The sequence below is a fragment of the Vanessa cardui genome, chromosome 12 (genome assembly GCF_905220365.1).
Source record: "Vanessa cardui chromosome 12, ilVanCard2.1, whole genome shotgun sequence".
NCBI classification, from domain to species: domain Eukaryota; kingdom Metazoa; phylum Arthropoda; class Insecta; order Lepidoptera; family Nymphalidae; genus Vanessa; species Vanessa cardui.
In genome coordinates this window covers 1205511-1227982 of record NC_061134.1, presented here as the reverse complement: position 1 = coordinate 1227982, position 22472 = coordinate 1205511, and the positions used below count along the sequence as shown (strand labels likewise).

General features: G+C 32.8%; 2 protein-coding genes across 5 annotated transcripts; one reads left to right on the top strand and one right to left on the bottom strand.

Moving 5' to 3' along the window:
• Positions 1-3934: 3934 nt before the first annotated feature.
• On the bottom strand, positions 3935-7501 carry LOC124534139. The gene is made up of 5 exons (XM_047109834.1): positions 6999-7501; positions 6396-6519; positions 5736-6003; positions 4819-5022; positions 3935-4194 (listed from the first exon to the last, which is right to left on the bottom strand). Exons 1-5 carry the CDS (start codon positions 7072-7074, stop codon positions 4030-4032), a joined length of 837 nt encoding a protein of 278 aa, XP_046965790.1. The 5' UTR covers positions 7075-7501; the 3' UTR covers positions 3935-4029.
• A 914-nt stretch (positions 7502-8415) lies between these two features.
• LOC124534253 (SPRY domain-containing SOCS box protein 3-like) lies at positions 8416-21082 on the top strand. 4 transcript variants are annotated; one of them, XM_047109999.1, is made up of 7 exons: positions 8416-8821; positions 8946-9139; positions 11620-11866; positions 14572-14805; positions 16007-16080; positions 17966-18156; positions 19826-21082. In XM_047109999.1, exons 1-7 carry the CDS (start codon positions 8686-8688, stop codon positions 19827-19829), a joined length of 1080 nt encoding a protein of 359 aa, XP_046965955.1. In that variant the 5' UTR covers positions 8416-8685; the 3' UTR covers positions 19830-21082. The 4 variants fall into 4 exon arrangements, with proteins under 4 accessions (XP_046965955.1, XP_046965956.1, XP_046965952.1 ...); XM_047110000.1 differs by lacking the exon at positions 17966-18156; XM_047109996.1 differs by lacking the exon at positions 19826-21082 and having other exon boundaries at positions 17966-18295.
• The last annotated feature ends 1390 nt before the right edge of the window (positions 21083-22472 follow it).

Sequence of the window (22472 nt, the reverse complement as noted above, 5' to 3'; positions counted from 1 at the left end):
TTATGCCATATGACAATTATTTGATTTTCCAATTTAAATGGTTAGTTTAATATTATTCACTTTTTAACCAATGTTATTGTGATAATGCGCATATATATTTTTTAATATTAATATTAAATGACAGGCATTTCAATGTATAAACCGTTTTTAAGGCTTCCTAATATTGAACTTGACTGCTAGTCACATTTTTATTCTATTCTATTTAATTTAGATTGTAATATCAGGATTGCATTTCTTTTTCTCGGTACGTTTGCTATTGGTATTCACATTCCATTTTATACTCTGTGGTTTGTTTTTTTTTAAACATAATATTCGATTTGAATTCAATATGTTTCCTAATTTAAATTTTCAATGAATGCACTGCGTAGCTATTATTTATAATTATAACTAGCATTGTTTAGTTAGATTAAATATATTTATTTTATAATATCACTAATGTACTTAATGTTTTTGATTGAAATACATGGAAACGTGAGCTTAATTTTTGTTTTTCTGTCCTTCCTTCATTTATCCCCATCCCGTTTTCTTGCTAAACATAATATATTTAGATTATAAAATTAAATTCCAGAAAAAAAAACCTAAGTTTAAAAAAAAAACTAATTTTTTTTAATTCCTAAGACGTGCTGCACAGACATACAGCTGTTAAGCCAGACCGTATTCATGCGGGTGTAAGTTCTGCCCGCATTTCTTACAAAACTCGCAGCTGAACTTATCTTTCCTACGTTAAGTGTTAAATTAAAAAAAAAAGAAAGAGAAGAACCTATTTCCTCGAAAGAATGCATCATGAGTCTGGCTAAATGGTGCTGTATAGTGAAATAGCCAGGTTGTTTATTGAATGGTTAATTCGCTGTTTATGTTGCAGCAAATAACTCATTTGTCTGCGTCATAACACTGTGATACGATTAATAATAGAACACAGCCATCGATCGGCTTATAAAAATGTATTAGTATATGTAGTCAGGATAAGAAAAGGTTCGTCACCTTAAGATCTATTTTCGTGTGCTCGTGCGTGTGTGAATGACATATTGCGTCGCAGTGTCATTATAAGTCACATATAGCAAAGAGTATGTAAGTTTAATTTTATATGCATTTGTCTGCTTAGTGTTTTGTTTCAAAAGGTACTAAGAGTATACGACTTGATAAAGAAAGGAATTTAAAAACTGACGAAGTTTTTCTTACTCTGACTGTACTTTTGTTAGTTTCTCTATGTTTTAAATAGAAATAAAAACATTGAAACATTTGAAATCGGATGTTTATTAAATAATTCAACTAACAAAATAAATAAAAGATAGAGACAGTTACAATGTTTTATTCGAAGCGTCAGTTACAAAGACGAACGCAGTCCCTTCTATAAAGGTACATACAAAAATAACATTGTTCATCAACAACGAACGCGAAATAAATACATCACATTAAATATTAACTAACATGACTAGTCTAGTTTACAATTATCTATAACACAGACTCCACTAAGTTTTTTTTTTTTTCATGAAACATTTTTAGCGGGAAACATTATGATAAAAATAACCTCAGTGTGCATTGTTTAATTTTACTAAGTTTGCGCAATAAAGCAATATTTATACTAATAAGAATAATAACTTAAGTCTAAGGCTTTTAAAACGATGGAATGTCACCAATTGTTATACATTTTTAAATAATCAAGGGAAGCAATATTAAGATTTTTGGCCTTAGATTTATTTAAAATTAAATTTAAATTTAAGTATAAAAAATACTTTACTACACTAAACACTGGACGATATATTAATTCCATTGATTTTCATGTCTTTATTTAAGACTACAAAATAATGCTACATTAATTTATTTAACAAAATATAAGTCCATTGTAAAATTTACTAATTCCTTGTAATTTAAGTGAATTTTTTCTTGTCAAAAAGAATGTTATTTTATTTGATTTGAAATATTTTAAAATATGTATAATATTAAGAGCATTTTCTAATGAGTTTCTTATTGATTAGTACGCATTGGACAAAAGATAAAAAAAGTGAATTTAAAAAAAAATACAAGTTGTTTTTTTTTTTAATACAGAACAACTCAATTTTTTTATTTTATTATTGTGTTTATAACTCATGAATTGATTGATTTGGGCTTTTTTTTTAATAGCAAGTTAAGATTTACTGGGTTTTATTTTTTTCTATGACGAAATATGTTATAAATAATAACCTTAAGTTGGTTGGTTGCATTTATACTTAATAAATGATTTGTGAGCCCAATGTGTTGTTATTTTTTTTGTAATTTGATTCGTACAAAATGTAAACAATGAAGTTTGAAACTTGAATTTAAATGTAATTTTTCCTACATAATAATTTCTGTATAAATATATTAAAAACTAGTTATTCTAAAATTTATTTAAACAGTATTTTATATCTCTCCCATAACATGACAAAACAATATTTTCTAATGATTTATTCATTGTTCTAACTATTGTTTACATTTTCTATGAATAGTATTCAAATGGTGTTTAAATATGCACAGATTATAACATAAAAAGCAGATAGAGCGCGCGAAACTTTATAGCAGAGCAACAGAAGCGAATACAAACATCCCGTGATGAGAAGCGATGTCACTCCCATTATTAATAATTATTAATCATTACAAAACTGGAGTTACCACGTGATTTTGCATTTTTGCCTTCGTTGTTTGCCTTTCTAATATATTTTTATACAATAGACAAATCACTATGACATTTAAAAATAATAATTTACAAACGAATGTAGTCCATTTCAAAAGTACAAGCACCAAATATACTGCATTTCTACTCTGTGTCTGTCTGTCTTAAGACAAACTAACTTGCAGATGTCAGGAATTATCTTGACAAGTGTCAGTTACGCGTATTATGACCTAAACGTTTTATGAAGACCCTTGTTTTACCCGCGAGGCCCGAGATGGGTATACTCCATTCCACCCATCCAACCATAACAAGATATATCAAGATATATAATATCTTTTACTTCCATTTATTACTTTTTCACTTTTATTTTCTTTATGTTTAAAATATTTTTTTCCTGTGCATGCTGTGGTCTCCTATAATTGAAGGAGCACATAACTTGTGTAACCTTTATACCGTTTTATTTTGAATGTGTAATTAGTGTGTATCCTTTGTTGGGGACTCACAAATAAATAAGTATCCAAATAAACATTTGACAGCAAATTGACGCGACGTCATTGGTCGAGAGCTTGATTAATCTATGATATTCACTATGAATTCGCGAAAAAATGGCGTATAAAATAATCATTTTTATTAACTCAGTTTTACATCGATCAGCTTCTCGCAAAACTACCAATGAAATGGACTATTTGTAATGACATTCGTATTAAAATTCGTAATTCCATATCAGTTCACTTTATATAACAATATTACTAAATAACATAAATAAAAACAAATTGGTTAAATCGTTTTTGATAGAACTTTGGCCCTTTTCTGTTGTAAAATATTTTTAATGAACTTACTAGTACTGAGATCGTTTAAATAATTGTGTATTTATTATATAATTAATTTTATTTATTTAATTGTGCGTATAGAATAAAATGAATGCTTTTAGTGTAATTTTTAAATTGGGTGTATCGCATAGAGTATTAAAATATTTAAAATTAGGCCGACATTTTTTTATTTCATCTAACTATTAATCTAAGAGATAAATATGGCACACCAATTAAACGTTATTATGTTGGTCCGTACACGACACACAAATATACAATAGTCTAGGTCGATCCTCTAACAGTTACTTAAGTTTAGTCTTAATTAGTCCAAGCCGAATAAAGTGGAATGTTTGAGATCGAAAACGAATACGCTAACACAATGCACCGAATGAAAATTATTTACATTCCACTGGAACGTATGAGATGCGAACTAAAACGATCGGACGACAACATCTAGAACAGTTTGTCTTCATTTTCAACACGCTTCATTACATTTCAATCAGTCAACGAGCAGCGAACACACTCGGATGGAGGTCGGTCCCGCCCCGCCGGCCACTATATGATGAGCTCGGGCGCGGGGCGCGGCGCGGGCTAGCTGAGCGCCGAGTAGGCCGGCGGCGGCGGCGAGGGCGCGCGCGCGGGCAGCAGCACGGCGATGTGGTAGGGCGGCGGGGCCTCCGCGCGCGCCTCGCCCGCCTCGCGCTCGCCGCGCGGCAGCACCGACAGAGAGATGTCCTCGGGCTCCGGCGGCGCCGCCTGCGCGAGCATGTGCGACCGATTTAGAGAATGCTGGAAGTTCTCAATTTGTTGTTTTTATTTCCTAAATAAATATTTAATTTTCGTGTAGGTACTCAGTAATCCGGTTCTTTCAATCCGACTAGAATATCATGGGACAAGTTAAAGTGACATAAATACGAGTATACATTTATTTTGTTTTACTACGAAACACCCATATTGCATATATATGTGTAGTGTCATATGCACCAATCCATTTTTGCAATATCCCTACTTTCATACGAGTATATCAAAAAAAGATACAAGGAAAGATATTTTAATAAATGGTCCAAAAGTTGCTCCCTTTGGGACTCCATCAATTACTGGCACTCCGAACGATTGCTCACTTACACCAACCACCTGAATTTAATGGATTAGTTAAAATAAAAATTAAAGCGGTTCCTCAAATCTCGTGATGTAGCTTCTTCCCGATCCGTCATGTTGCACACAATCAAAGGTCTTAGAAAAGTCACAAAATATCTCTGTCTTAATTAGGTAACTAACCTATACTTGTTTCTTTGTTTATAAAAAATATGATTACGTTTTTTCAAACGTTACTAATATCTATGCTAATACAAAAGAGCGAAAGTATCTAAGCAGGCGCACCTCTCGCGGCGCGGGCGTGCGCGTGGGCGTGCGCGGGTGGCGGCGCGCCGTGGACGACACGCGCTCGGGCGGCGGCGGCGGCGGCGGGCTGCGCGCGCGGCACAGCGACAGCGCGCAGCCCACGCCGCACACGCACGCCACGGCCGCGCACACCACGCCCGCCTCGCCGCTGCTCTCCGCGCTGCTGCCGTTGCCGCGCATCAGCTGCGGACCAAACACAGCCAATATTCGATACTCTATCGTTTCATAATTTGCCAATGAAAAAGTAACATAGATTATGTTATCATATCAATAATATTGTTAAATAAAACGGGGTGTCGTGGGATATCCGGTTGGTACGAAATTTCTTTCCCTATATTTGACATTAACGCAGAGTCGGATTTAAAGGTGTGGAGACCCCGGGGCCACTAAGCAGTGAGGGCCCTAGACAAACAGAAGCGTGAACACCCTAATAATTATATTATTATGAATTAATTAGTTTTTTTTTTATTTCAATCAGTAAGCTATGAATTGTTTCGTATTCGTATCAGTAACTTTTAAAATATTAAATAGTAACATTTTTATAATTTGACTATATCTCAGTATTTGTTAACTTGCTGAAAACTGTGGCCCCCTCTCATGTGGAGGCCCCCTCTCATGTGGAGGCCCCAGGGCAGTTGCCCCGGTTGCCCTCCCCTAAATCCGGCCCTGCATTAACGAGGACTAAATTTAAACAATATTATAGAAACCCGTATAAAAAGTCACGTACGGAAAAATTGGTTTGTTTTAATTGTTTTAACTAGTATAGTTACATATAGCAGAACAAAGGGTAAAATACGAGTCCATCATGTCTTGATAGTTGAAAACGCGATGAGGAATGAAGTTATCCCATTTCCAAATATTATTTTACAAATAAGATGTCTCCCCTATGATATTACCTGCCGATCGAAGTAATATTTGGCTCCGGCGAGAAACACAGTCGCCAAGGCAAAAGAAACCAGCATGCCGAACTTTAAGTGAGGAGCCATCATAGGCGAGTGGTGGAGCCCCAGCGCTGCGGTCCGCAGCAACGTGTCCGGCGTCACGCTGCGGGCGGCTGCGAGGCTCGCGATGGTGGGCTGGGGCGGTTCCGGTGGTATTTCCACATACAGACTTGACTCTTCATTTTGACGCCTGCTAGAGTGTACAGCTGGCATCGGTGGAGGCCTTGCAACCGAAATTTTTGGTTTATAATTTAAATCTCTAAATAGTATTATACTAAAATCTTGCAAACTAAGCAACGAACAAAAAAATTAAACCATCTCAACCGGTTTTTTTTTTTAAATTAAGTTTGGTATTCCATCTGAAGGTTGTAATTTGTAAATCCAAAATGAGTGACTATTAAAATATAATTTAAAACGAAAACATGAATATGAGCGCTATGAAAATAATTATGATAAGATAGTTCTATAATACGTTGAGATTTTAATAGCAGCGACAAGGTATTGTTGTATCTGATGAATGGACCTTTTCGAATTGCTAATGACAAATTCTATTGTTGTCAGACAGGCACTTTATTCCTGTTTAAAGTTGAATGAGTGGTTGAATAATAATAGAACCCATAGTGTCGTAGAGGTCTGGGGCGGCGCGGCGCGCAGTCGACGGGAGCGAAGCGGTGCACGGGCGCTGCCATGCCCTTGCGGCCCGCCGCCGCGCACACGCGCCCGCGCGACCTCCCCACGCCTATGTACATACATTACATCATTTTCTGTTTCTAAGCCAATATATCACCTTGTTTACTACTAAATTACTTATACATAAAGAAACAGTTTTAATAAAAAAAAAAAAAATTTTTTCGGAACATATTGTCTATGAATTATAAATTATCTACATTTATTTTCAAAATGAAACTACTATAGGTACTATGAACGATTTAAATAAAAATAACAGTTAAAGAGTATTTTATTATATAGAATAATAACTTAATAATTTGTATATAGTATACATAGAAATATTATAAACGGTAGGTAGGTATTATTTTTGGAAAATTTTAGTCTACGTACTTGGACCTATCTCAACTTCAAAAGCAAACAATGATAAAAAAAATCATTTAGTACTATTGAATAAATTAGTTTTTCTACATAATATTTCATTGGATTTATGTCAAAATATAAATCATGAAAAATCTTATTTGGCATAGAGTACACTAATGTTTATCTTACCAGCTGATAATGAGGACGGTACGCGGTGGCGGCCGCTATAAGCGCACTGGCTGCGTTTGTCGATCCAGAAATGCATCGGAACTTAGGAAAATATCAACTCGCAAATGAACTCCTCTTTTGCGTAAAAATATAATATTCTTAATTTATTAAATCATTTCTACATCTTTTAATACTTGACTAGATTGAAAATATATCTACACCACTGTAAATACACATTTAAATTGATCTAAACCATTAAATTAGGGATGGTAAGCTGCTGCTCGCCCATTACTCTTTGTTCATTATTTTCTATAAATTATACCACATTCTAGTAACTTTTTACTTATTTAATATACATTTAAACACTATTAATATACAATATTTAATAATCATTACAGATTCATTTTATTGCAATATAGAAATGTCACTAAAATATTAAGAGAATCTTCATTTCATCAATAGAGCGGAGAGCCACTTGACAGCCATTTCTGGGCGGGGTGCGCGCGAATTCGTGAAGCAAAACAAACAGCACTACCAACTTTGTACCTGGAAACTGATGCTTGGAAAATCAATATTTCGAAATCATATGGAAGTCTTCACAGATATGAAATAACTTAATGTACCATATTCTTATTATATGTAACATTTTGATGAAACTGGTATATTTGTACGTTTAATTTTGGACAGTAGAGAGCAAATTTGATCCTGTTATTACTTGCATCACATAACCACAATATTAATATTTAAACAGAACTAACCTAAATTATAATAGAAGTCTTTTATCAATAACATTTATTTTAAATAAATTTGTTAAGTGTAATTAATACTTAACATTAATGAAGCCGCAAAGTATTTCAACTAAAGAGTTTGAATTTTGCGCCGTTCAGTTTTGCCAGCTCTATAAATATTATACCCTGATACCAAATCAATACTCATGTATAATTTTAAAATTTATTTAACTTAAATTTGCTAGTAAAATAAATATATGTTTTCTAAAGGTTCGAAAAAGAAATGAAAATGATTTAGGAGTTTGTAAAATAAAAAATATCGTATTTTAAACATTAAAAAATTCCACCAAACATTTTGAGGCACCTCATCTTTAAACTAAAGAATGACCTTTTCAGCTGGCAACTCTAAAACAATGAATAAAGAGGGCATAGACATTTCCGGAATTTTCTCGATACTTAAAACGTTTAGAAATTGACTAATATATACAAGTTATTTCTTTGTTTACAAAAATATCGATATTTGAATACTACATTAAAAAATAAATTTATTTTAGTATATACTAGTTATATACAAAATAATTTCAAAGCATTTCGTTTAATTTTTCTTAATTCACATTTATTTTGATAAGATGTCACAAAAAGTTGGGTAATATTTATGAACGTAAGCTAAGGTCATATAAATATCACTGCAACTGCCAATTGCCATTCGTAGTTCTTTGTTGTTGGTTGTATATGAAAATATTGAAAGTTGAAACTACTGTTACAATATTTTATTCGACCTCCCGGGCAATAAATTTTTAAAGAGTTCTCCGTGGTGACTGGCAAAGTCTACATCAGATATATTCATGTTGCTGTGGGTTTTATTACGGGAAAACCGTAGTGCGTTACATTTATTTAAACTGCAAAATTCATTTTCTCTGGAAGTGTTGTGGGAAAAGTTTATGATTTTAATATTATAGTTTATTGTTTACGCGGTCACAATGTTGATCGCGCCGGCCAACTCGCGGTCTAGGGCTAACGAAAGAAGGGCAAAGCCCTACTGCAAATGCTGGAACAAAAAAACACCCGTTCTTTGGAAGCAGTTAAGAGCCTGCAGTTGCGGTGAAGACAACGACGGTGAGTGTTTTTCGTGCTTGAATTGGAGTTATTAAATATAAACAATATACATATAATTTCATAGATTTGTCATAGATCTAGAAACTCAACTTTATAATAATAATATTTTCTTCACATTTCTTAGTGAGTGAATGGCGATGGTCGACACCAGACAGTAGCTCCAGTTGGGTAGTAATTAGCGAAGACAGAAAGCAAGTCACCTTCCACCCTTTCTACAGTTCGGGCACGGCAGCTGCCAAAGGGGATACACCATTACTTCACAACTACCACTACTACTGGGAGGTGAAAATACTTACGGACACATATGGCACAGATATTGTGAGTATTAATTTATTTTACATTTTCTACTATATCAAATCAATCAAAATATTCCTTATTCAAAAAAGGTTCGGTGTAGAACTCAATGTAAAGTCAATTAGTGATTTTTATATTTAGATGTACAAGATAAGGATTGTTGATATTCCTGTAATGCAATATTTTTATTTCATGGAAAAGTTCTGTCTATTTCTTTTCATTATAATATTGGTTATAAAATAGAATTATAGTTTATATCAGAACTTTTTAAAACAAAGAAGTGTTTACAAAATAATCATTAATTTATGCATTTTATCAATGTAGGCATGGTTGCATAGCAACCAAAAACTTAACTTTTTTGATGCTGTTTTTGTTTAGTTATATTTTCCGAGACATTATTTTAAGTTTGGGTCTTACAACTGAAACAGTATAAACCTGTTTAAATCATAATTATGCATAGTTTAATAAGACTGAAAAAAAAATAAAATTCAATATGTTAAAGACATTTGTATATTATGTACAAATTATTTATACACATGTGCCATGAAAATATACAGAATATATTTATTTAGTAAAAAGTATATTATACAAAGACTTGTTTAGTCTTTTTAAGTAATTCTATATGTATATCAATTTAAAAAAACGTAATAATTTAAATAATGGCATAAATTAAAATTTGAAAACAAAATAACTTACGAGTTTCTAAACTAAAGCTAAACTTCTAAGTAATATTTAACGAAAAAGTTTATTTGTTTGTTAAACTTTCAAGTCTAATAGGTTTCTAAAAAGGACCTAGAATGGTACCTAACACTTACTTCCTTATACACTAACATAAGCTAACGGTAGGAATTTAATAAATGAATAGAGTAGCAATTGAATTACTAGAATTAAGTATCAAATAATTAGAAAAATGAACGCTTGTTTAAAATACAGATAACAATATTTATATTAAAATAAGTTCAATGACAACTTTATCCAAATCTTTTATCTAATGTCTTGTCTTTATACTTTCACATTGTCTCATTATCATAGGACAATACTCCTATTAATTAAATGATTACTGATAAGACGCTTCAGACGGCCTGCTGACATTGCTCTTTTTTGTTTAACCAGTTTGGCTAAGCTGTATTATTCAAATCTTAGTAAACAGTACTAATTATCTTCCCATATTGTAAATGATAACATGAAATTTACACCTGTGCCATTTTATATGAATAATATGTACTTATTTACTATTTAAATCATTTGTAATAAATATTATTTTTTATATTAATAAAAATGCATTACGCTAATACTTATTGACTTCCAGGCAGGATAAATTATATTATTATTTGTAATTGTATTTAACTGACATAATTTTGTGCTTGAAATGTTGTAAAGGAGTTATTACTGAGTTTTTTGCTGGTTCTTCTCTGTAGTACCTAAAATTCGAACCAATGCTAACTTTACTTAGTGTAGTTTTTAAAATACCGAATAAAATGTGCTTGTAAAAGCCTACATGGATACAGTACATTTTATTGATTGAGTAAGTCGACCTGCCTGTTTAACATAACTAGGAAACTGTTAACCATTGAACTATGACACTTCTACTTTAATCATATGGTATTTTCCATTCAATAATATATATGTTTAATAATTAACTACATTTATATACTAAATATAAACTCTAAGGGATGACAACTTTGAATAGCTGATTACTTTTATTATTTTTAAATTTTTCATTGTATCGCATATAAACAATCATATTTCTTTTTTCAAATCTTACATGCCGAGTTTCCTATGTGCATTTTTTTCTCCAAGAACATTTGTTCATTAATTTAACAATCATAAAACAAGTTTAAATTAAATGTTACATTATTTTTGGTTTAATGTAGATTTTATTGAGCAGCACTTTCAAGAAACAACCATTTTTTTACTAATTAAAATAAACTCAAAATAATATTGTGAGATTCGCAACGACCGCCGTCGTATACAACATGATTACATAAAAAACAATAATAAATACTGTGTACTGATTTTTATGTCAAATTTTTTTTATTGCTTGTCAAACTGCCAAATGTCTCCCCCTTCCATGTTGATGGAAGTGAAGTCAGTCTGAAACATCCATCATCCCTTGTATCGCGAATGCGCCAAGTTTGGCACCAAGATGTGCGTGATGTTCTTTGTGTCTGTAGTTCCACTGGCTCAATTAGGCTTCAAACCAGAATACTTGGTAGGGCTTTGTGCTAGCCCGTCTGGGTAGGTACCACCCACTCATCAGTTATTCTTCCGCCAAATAACAGTACTCAGTATTGTTGTGTTCCGGTTTGAAGAGTGAGTGAGCCAGTGTAACTACAGGCACAAGGGACATAACATCTTAGTTCCCAAGGTTGGTGGCACATTGACGAGAATAGTTAATATTTCTAATAGCGTCATTGTCTATAGGTGATAGTGACCACTTACCATCAGGTGGCCTATATGCTCGTCCGCAAACCATAAAAAAAATACATAATTCTTTTTATAAGAATATACATATTTCCCAGATGGTAGGACTTGGCACGAATAAAGTGGACACGGCGGAATCTCAGTTCAAGTTTACGTCTCTCCTCGGTCAAGACGAGGAATCGTACGGGCTGTCGTACACGGGGGCGGTGCGGCACAACGCGATGGTCGCGCGGGACTCGGCCGGCTTCTGCCGCGGGAGCATCGTGGGCGTGCGCGTCGACCTGTGGCGGGGCACGCTCGAGTTCTACCTCAACAGGAAGCCACTAGGTATGTCCGCATCGATAAACGTATAGCCTATTCCAACATTTCCAAGCACAAGACCAGGATAGTAAAGTAAAGTAACAGCCTGTAAATTTGCCACTGCTGGGATGAGGCCTCTTCTTCCATTAAGGAGAGGGTTTGGAACATATTCTACCACGTTATTCCAATGCGGGTTGGTGGAATGCACATGTATCAGAATTTCAGAATTTCGATGAAATTAGACACATGCAGGTTTCCTCACGATGTTTTCCTTCACTGCCGAGCTCGAGATGAATTATAACACAAATTAAGCAAATATATATAGTGGTGCTTGCCTGGGTTTGAACCCGAAATCATCTTTTAAGATGCACGCGTTCTAACCACTGGGCCATCTCAGTTCTTGAGCAGGAGCAGGATAGATATATAAACAACTTTGGCATTGGTTTTACTTAATCTTTGTTCCTCATTGGATGTGTGAAAAATGTTTTTCTTTGTGAATTATAAATCACATGAAATATTAATATTAGTATACTATCTCTGTCTGTTTGTCGGTCTTTCATTACCAAACCAATCAACTTAATTTGATAAAATTCGGTATGCAGCAAACTAGTACTCCAGTAAAGGACATAGGCTTCTTTTTTGTCTGACGCGTGACAACCAACCTGTAAAACGTGAACGAAGCCGTAGGCGACAGCTAGTATGGAATATAATATCTAAATTAGTTTAGCTTTACTCATTATTTAATTGTTAAATATAAAAATATTTTAAAATCAATGAATTTACTTGTCTAAATAAACTTTGGAGGAAAAAATTAAGTGGATTTAAATACTTAAATGTATTTTTTCGAGGATGTTATAGTTACATATCCATAGCTTTCCAATTACACTCGTATAGTGCAACACCTTTGGCGTGATCACACATAATATACTAGTTTAGCGAAGCAACAAATTACTTTCGATACTTTTATCGCACTGTTTAAACAAGTTGTAATATAAATTAGCCTGATCCTTAGCCTCAGACATTGTTATTACGGTTTATCAACTATTGTAATAAATAGTGCAGATTAATTTTAATTGTGTTCGATATTATCTTCGCGAGACGCTATTTCTCACATCGATATCTTAACTTTATGTTATAAATGTTAAGATGTTGTCAAGGGCACAGAAATGGTACCTTATAATAAACCCGGACCAAACTATGGCCTTTAACTAGAGGACATAATATTGGGCTGTATGTTTAGGGTCTGTCATCTGTCACTGGGTAAAAAAAAAGCAAGGTCAACATTATTTCAATAGTGTTATAATCTGTAATCAAATTTGAACGATTTTGTATCGATTTTTCATAGTCTCCAAACGATACATTTAATATTCCTCACGTGATTGACGCACAAAAAAAACAGTATATATACGTCATAGTATATAAAATAATAAGTAATATATTTATGATAAATGTAAATGAATATCAGATGCACAAACTTACCGCCGTTTACTGTTTATTATATAATGTAAGATTATTATATTTACGACCACGACTGGTTCATAGGTTAAGCTATATAGTATAGATAAAAGTAAAATCACCACTAATTGCTTAGGGAACAACAACTATGAGCTATATCGATACCTATTAGACATACATTACACCTATCTTCTGTTCTTTGAAACGTTGGAGTGATATTGATGGAAATGAGGTCTCATTTTAAGGAGACCTCATCTGGAGAAAATTTCTCTAGTAATTTCTATATTTTAATTCAAAAGCTAGAAATTAAAAAGTCAATCAAATAAAATTAAATATATGCTCATCCATGAGTCGAGATGGCTCAGTGGTTAGAACGCGTGCATCTTAACCGATGATTGCGAGTTCAAACCCAGACAAGCACCGCTGATTTATGTGCTTAATTTGTCTTTATAATTCATCTCGTGCTCAGCGGTGAAGGAAAACATCGTGAGGAAACTTGCATGTGACAAATTTCATAGAAATTCTGCCACATGTGTATTCCACCAACCCGCATTAGAACAGCGTGGTGGAATATGTTCCAAACCTTCTCCTCAAAGGGAGAGGAGGTCTTTAGCCCAGCAGTGGGAATTTACAGGCTGTTGTTGCAGACTAAGTCACAGTACGAACAAAAAAAAGGTTTTTGGCCCGGATTTGAGCCTTTTCTTTCATGTGAGCTACGTAATCTTTGGATTGAGTCGCGCTATCAGTGCGGGGGTGTCTAACCTTATTAATACCTGTTGACTTCCAGGCAGGATATATTAATTTAAATAATTGTAGTAACTAACATGACTGTACTTTTTTTTTAATGTTGAAAAAGAGTAACTACTGAGTTTCTTGCCGGTTCTTCTCGGTAGAATCTACTTTCCGAACCGGTGGTAGCTTCACTTAATTGTTATATTTTTTAATTGTTTGACGACCTCCGTGGTCGAGTGGTGTGTACACCGGTTTTCATGGGTACGCCACTCTGAGGTCCCGGGTTCGATTCCCGGCCGAGTCGATGTAGATTACCATTAGTTTTCTATGTTGTCTTGGGTCTGGGTGTTTGTGGTATTGTCGTTACTTCTGATTTCCATAACACAAGTGCTTCAGCTACTTACATTGGGATCAGAGTAATGTATGTGATGTAGTCTCATATTTATCATTATTATTATTATTATATGACGATTCAAAAGTGCTTCAAAAAGCCCTCTTGAATAAAGTATATTTTGATTTTGATTTTAACGCGGGCGGCGTTGCAGGCATATCGTTCTACAACCTGCGGCGGCACCAGGCGCTGTACCCGATGGTGTGCTCGACGGCGGCGCAGTCGTCCATGCGGCTGATCTACGCGGCGTCGTGGCGCGCGTCGCTGCTGGTGGACGCCGCGCGGGCGCTGGCCGCCGCGCTGCCGCCGGCCGCCGCCCGCCGCCGCCTGCCGCCCGGCCTCTGGTACACCTACCGCTCGCAGTTCTGGCTCACGCTGCCCTCAGAAGGTGAGTTCCCCTCGATTGATAGGTGTATTATAATGTTTTTTTTTTATGGTATAGGTTGGCGGAGGAGCATATGGGCCACCTGATGGTAAGTGGTCACCATCACCCATAGGCAATGACGCTGTGAGAAATATTAACTATTCCTTACATCGTCACTGCGCCACTAACCTTGGGAACTAAGATGTTATGTCCCTTGTGCCTGTAGTTACACTGGCTCACTCACCCTTCAAACCGGAACACAACAATACTGACTACTGTTATTTGGCGGTAGAATAACTGATGAGTGGGTGGTACCTACCCAGACGGGCTCGCACAAAGCCCTACCACCTAGTGAAATGTTAATAAATGTTAATAATTTTATATGAAATTTATGGAAAATTTATAGTTTTACTTGGTGGTAGGGCTTTGTGCAAGCCCGTCTGGGTAGGTACCCACTCATCAGTTATTCTACCGCCAAACAACAGTACACAGTATTGTTGTGTTCCGGTTTGAAGGGTGAGTGAGCCAGTGTAACTACAGGCACAAGGGACATAACATCTTAGTTCCCAAGGTTGCTGGCGCATTGACGATGTAAGGAATGGTTAATATTTCTTACAGCGTCATTGTCTATGGGTGATGTTGACCACTTTCCATCAGGTGGCCCATATGCTCGTACGCCAATCTATAACATAAAAAAAAAAGTTAACCTTAAGATGTATCTCGTAAGATAAGCCTACGAAACGTCCCAGTTGAGAAATACAAATTGTTAATTATTGTTTGTCGAGATTCGAAATTTACGATCGCTTGGATTTGTTTAACAATTATATTTAGAAGCAGATAAATATATAGGTTACTTCCTAATCTCCTTAGACGAAAAAAATAATTCTACCAGACTGAATAAACAACAAACAATGATAAAAAGTCATTGACCCCCCCATTGACATTTGTTGCCACACAGATAACATAGATTAAACATTTTTAATTGACTTTTTTATAGTAGATCAAAATGCATACCGTGCGTGTTTGTCACATTTGAATTAAAGATAAGAGAAAGAAAGTAAGGCAATCAATTAAAACATTCATGTTAAAATATTTTAGCTGAAGTTCTTATTAATCTTTAATTTTTCATGTAGTCTTTTTATAACTAATTTATTAACTTAATTGATAAAAATTCCTTTGCTCTTAATAAAATAATGTCTAATTTTTATACTTATGTCAATTTTAGGAGGACAATCGGATGAAGAAAGTGAAAAGGACGAATCAGCTGGCACTGAGGATGTAAAAATGACGAAGAGTATGGTAAGTAAACGAATAATAAACAAATACACTGTTAGGAGTGTCGTTAAAAATAAGAAGTAAGAAAACCTTTTTAATTAAAATATTTTTAAATAACTATTTCATCATCTCATTGTAAAATGACAAAAATATCGTTTATTTTGTTATATTTTATCTGGCAACCCTAAAAATCAACTTAACTCGTATAGACATTATTTTAGTATATTTTTTTATGTTGTTATATTCGTGGTAACAGTAGTGACACAACAAAGCGCGCTTAACAATATAATGACTCTTAAGAGATGTCAAAAGAAATTTGAATTTAGAATTGTTTTTAATTTTTTTTTTGTTTCAACGCGTACGCTACACATATTGTCATCTTATTTGTGAGTTTGTCTTTTGACAAGGTAGTAAGATAGAAACTTGAATAGTTAAAGGTGATTTACTGCTTACTCTAAATTTATTATCATTTTGTCCAGCACAATTATTTGAGACCAGGTTACGGGTTAATAACTTTGGCAAATTATAAGTTTAGTATCGTCGAAGTTAAAGCCATATCCATAGATATATATAGTAATTAAAAAACAAATATAATTACATAAATTAATTTTAATATAAATTAAATAACGAATTAAAAAAAATGCAAGTTGACTTTCAATAGAATAATAAATAAAGATAAAACAGACATTATTTACGCATTCCAAATGATTTCCTCATAGCTTTGTTATTTATATTTACAATACAAGACTTTTCCCCTTGACTATTCGTTTGAACTTTAAATTTACTCTTCAAAGTTCCGATGCGACATTTTAGCTTCGTTGACATACAGAATGCCATGATGAATATCATAAGATCGGTTTAACCGTTCTTGATATTAAATATCTAGTCCTATAATATCGCTCTACCCTTTTCGTCGTTGATGTCTATGTTCAGTGTGTGTTCATCTCTTCTTCTTATTCAAATGGATATCAATTTTGTCTTTAAGCTGTTTCCCTTTATTGAGTTTTATTTGGAAATTGTAGACAAAAGAAAAATGTATTCTTTCGATGACAAAATGCTAATACTACATTTGTATATGAAGGTCTTATGTGCCATATCTTTGCTGAGTTCAAGAACCTACCTGTATGAATTCCTTTATTCCATTATACCTTGCCTTTCAATTGTCAGAACGGAATTTGAGCCATAAATTATTGCTAGAATAATTGATCATCAAATTATTAATTGGTCTTTTAGACAAGGCAGTGGGTCGATTTCATTTTGTAATCCTCATAATTAGTTATTGTCTTTTCCTTTTTCTGTTCTTCGATGGAGTATCGTTAAGGTCTGTAAGATTTTGTTTCCGTGAATATACTTACGAGAATAATTTTGATGTGTCGTGAAATTATAGTCTCTGTATATTGTTTACGTTATAATGTCTAATTTTAGCCTCCTCCTTTGTTGTTGATGTACTTTGAAAATAATTGGGTATCTCCTATAATATTTTATTGAGCGTATGACTGATTATTAAATTTAAGGATCTATCTTATCTAACGATGACAGCAAACATGGAATAATTGTACTTTACGTATAAAAAAGGGTACAATGTTGTATAGCGTTTGTGCATTTAGAAGATAGCTCCTATATACTATATGCTAATTTTGTCCATGTATGTCCAAATATGAGTGTCCGAAAAACATCAATAATTATAATGAAAGGAATTTGTTTTCATTTGATTTTTTTATGCATTCCAAGCATTCCTCATTCTTCATTTTTCCGTAGTGTTTCTTTTCCAATGTCCTCAATTTTTCTATCATTACCACCTCCGTTAATGACATCCATTGTTACGTTGTCGGCCTTTCTGTAGATTCATGATTTTCCATAACCAGATATTTCTTCATTGTCACTGTTTCTGGTCTTTCTGTTGGTTCAGGTTCTCTCAACGGATGAGTCACAGTTCCTCCGATTCTCCCCTCAGATTTCACCGGAAAGGTCTTTGTCGAAATTAAAAATATCTGGTGAGGATGACTTTGAAGACGATTTAGAGAAAGATGAGCAGCTGCTTGAACTGAACGACAATCTACGCGACAGCTCTTGCACGCTGCAGCGCGAAAGACAAAACTGGTACAAGTTCCTTAGATCACTGTAATTCAAATGCCAGATCACTTAAATCCACGTCGTAATCACATGTAACATTGTTGTCTTAAATTTTCGCGATTACTACACATTTAAATAAAACTAGTTATAACGGATTTGAATCACGTATATTATTATTTTTTTTTTATATATACCAGTCTACCCGTGACCACGAACGCTGTAAAGTGCTCGAAACGTCGGGATGTCATAAATAATTAATATACGCGATTCAAATCCGTTATAACTAGTTTTATTTAAACATATTGTCACAATACCTCATGGCTATCACTCTTAATTTGGTGTTGTAATTAATTGAACTCATCCGATAACATCTCAAACATAATATAACATATTTAAACAATGTTATTCAACTCGGTACCCATTTCAACATTTTCTCAATAGTTATACACATCGGTCGCTAATTTTTCATAAGGTAAGTCTTCAAACGTATAATTGTATTAGCTTGCTCCAAAAAATCTACATAACTGTTTGGCAGCTCATAGATAAAGCAGGCAAAGCGGTTCTAATATAAAACCAAGATAAATAGCATACATTACAGTAGATTGTCAATTCGGGTAACTCAATATCAATGATTTCCTTAACGGGTTTTTATATTTTTAAGCGTGTTCAAAATAAATTAGCTTTACTTGATTTTTTCTATAACATGTTTTTCTCACAACATTAATATGATCAAACCTCCATTTGATGTAACTTTTGTATACTAAACTAATGTCTAGAAACTTTGACAGATGGTATGAAAATTCACATATATACATATACCATCAAATTATCTTTAACTTAATAAAGTATTTTAAGTTATATAAATACTATTGACATATTAAGGGGCCTTATTTATTTTTATCATCTCTAAACTAGTCAATGCTTTATGTTAGGATTTAAAATCTGAAATGTGATTTTTTAATACTAAATATATGCAGGTATACAAAATAATTAATTATATAAAATATCGCAACAAAATTGTCAAATTAATAAACATTCCCTATATTAAAAAACATCTGTGATACATTTGCTTTGTTTTATTTTTCGTTTCTATAATTGTATATTTAAAGAATATGTTAAGAACGTATTTGTTGTAACACTTTATTTAATATCTATGGCGCATTTTCTATTAGATGAGTGAAAAAGTATTAACAGACCACTATTAGGGTTTTAAATACTTGTTCAACAATTTACACAATCACAAACATTAAAAAAAAAGTTTTTCAAGGACCAATATTTTGAATTGTCATTATTAATATTAGCAAGTTATGATGTAGACTGTAGAATTAATGTTTAAAGATTGAATAGAAACTTTCATTCTCACTCTCTCGCTGGCTACTACTTATGTATCTAATTATCTACAAGCATTCGTTTAACTCAACCTATTATTAAAGTATGGGTCTAAATAATTTCGAGTTTCCAATAATTCATCTAATAGACATTTCGTACATCTGTGTTCGTTTGGTACTGGTAACAAAATAATCAATAACATACTTTTTTTTTTAAACTGTAACTTTTATTTTGACTGTTTCACAGATAAATAGACTTTATTTTTCAAACAATTAAATAGTTTAAATTTAATAATTTCATTTAATGCGTCAAGGGGTTGCCTTTAAATTGAAAACAATAGATAGACATTCGAAAATATTTATTTCAGCTAAACGAGGTCATTCCGGATCAGTTCGTGAACGGATACTACGTGGACAGCGTCGAGCCTGACTACCGGATCGTCGTGTGGGAGTAAAGCTATAAACAATATATATAATAACCTATTATGGCTCTTAAATACTTCTCGTGCTTAGTAATGTTACTTTGTATCGTAGTAGAATTAACTTGAACCTAGCAAGACCACATTGGGTCGTTAGCTATATTTGTCAAGACCTTAAAATGTCTCAAATTGTAGATTAGACAAAAGAGTAGATTTAAAATGATTGATATATATTTTTTCAAATTGTAAGTTATAAGTATTTAATCTATGTATGTAGGTTGTAGGCTGTAAGCAGTAATCCCTTGTGCCACACTCAGAAATAAAAACTGGCTACGCCCATGACTAAGTACTTGCTCTGATTGTATAATATTTATATATAGTTTTAAATATAGTAAGTTTAATAAGCGACTCCTGAGCGACGATGGTTCCAATCCTAGTCGCAACTATTTTAATCTAGTTACTATTTTAATCTAATTTTTGGTAGTTTTTGTTCCTTAAATAGGCTAGTGTTTTATAGATGTTATTGTTAGGTTACTGTATTCTTCATTACTTAAAAAACAAAAAAAAAATTATATATACTAATGGGTCAGAAGAATATATTGAAATTTTGACTAACTTGACTTAATAGTTTTTGTGTCAATCTCTTTGTAGACTTTGAAAATGCTAGTATACCATCTCTAAGGTATATTTGATATGATTAAAGGACTTATTTTAACCTAATGCAATAGTAAAAGATAGCAATGTATTTCAGCTTAGTTGACACTTTTAAATATTGTATTTGATATTTTATCATATTTATAAATCATAACTTTCACACATGTTCTTCAAGTAGTTATATTTAAATGATTAGTCTGTAAACTTAGATTAAATGTTTGGTATAAATCAAATATATTTTTGCTATAATGATGAATTGTGACAGGGATAATGTTAGTAAGAAAAAAAAGCTTGTGTGAGTGTAGTAGGTGTGTTGTCACCGGCAAACATACAATGTTTCTTAATATAATAACACTTTATTGTAATTGAAAAACCATTCCAAGAGGCTGTAAGATAAGTTGGAAGGCTGGAATAAAACTAACATTTCAAAATGAACTTAAAATAAGTGAAAAATTGTGATGATGAATCTGTTATAATATTCGTTATTAACGAAATATTAATGTAGTCGGATATGCTTGAAATATATCGGAAATAAAACAAATCAAAACAAAATATTCTTTATTCTTAAAGGCTTTAACAAGCTCTGTTAAATTGGCTTATAACACAGTTTTAAAGCCGGTTCGGTAGAACAACGACCGGCAAGACTCAGTATTTGGTGTTTTTCAACATTTGAAAAAAAATATCCCAATTAAATAATAAAATTGTTTGACTTCGTTTCACCTTTGGCTAGAGCAGGACTTTCCTTTTATCGCAAGCCTAAGGCTCTTGGGAACTGCATCATAAAATAAAACTATAATATATAATGTGGACATTACAGAGAGTTATCAATGTTTTTAACAAGAAGATTCGTAGTTTTCCATACATCCTACATCCTTACAATATAAGCGACTAACTTTATATCGCGACCTCGAAGTTAAAACCAGTTAAAACTTGACGCACTTAAAAACTGTTAATCACTTATTTCTATACGCAGATAATAATGGATGTATTTTAACTTTTTATTTCATAAATTTGATCATATTTATAATATGCCGTAGTTAAAATTTGTATTTTTAAATCATTCAAATTATTAACATTTGCATTATTTACGATTTGTAGGAATGCACTATCATTGCAAATTAATTGAAAACATCAAAAAAAATTAGAATTTCTATTTTTTTTAAACGTACCGTAACGTAAGATAGTTTAAAGTTGAGCTCAGACATGTGATCAAGTTTAAAAAATCCAACCATAATATACTATCAAACTGTTATTTTAGTTTTAATTTACAATGTGGCTAGAAAACTTAAGTAAAAGACTTTCCAAATTATTTATTAATGATGACGACAACGATGACGATGATGATGATCATGATGAATATGGAGCCGTATGTCTGTTATTAAAATAATCTAAATTGTATATTAATGTAATTAATATCCTAGTAAATTATACCCGTATCTTCATTTTTTCTATTAAATTAGTCTTCTAGAAATGAAATTTCAATTGAATGGATTGTGTAATCTATAATATAAATGTTTAAATATGTATGTTGTTTTATTTGTAAGTCCTCAGATTATTGTTGTCCCTTTCACTAATTCCATGGCGTCCTAACAAAAGAGTGAAAGCAAATGTAGATAATACTTCTTTAGTTGAACATAGGAGTCTATACCAAAAAAAATATCGGATATTTTAGGAATTTATTTCAAAACAAATTGTAAATTAACAATAAACACGGAGCTGTAATAAAATTGAAGTTGTATTATTTATAAAAGCCTACGTAGAAAGTTTAAGAACAACCAATTTAAGGAATGTTAAAACCAGAAGTAGCGATTGTTTATTTTAAAATTTGCTAGTAGCCATATTCGATATAAATAAATAACAGTAAAAATCATGACAACGTAAACTAGTAGCATTTAATAGTATTCTCCTATTTAATCGTTACATCGAACTTCTGGATTGAAAC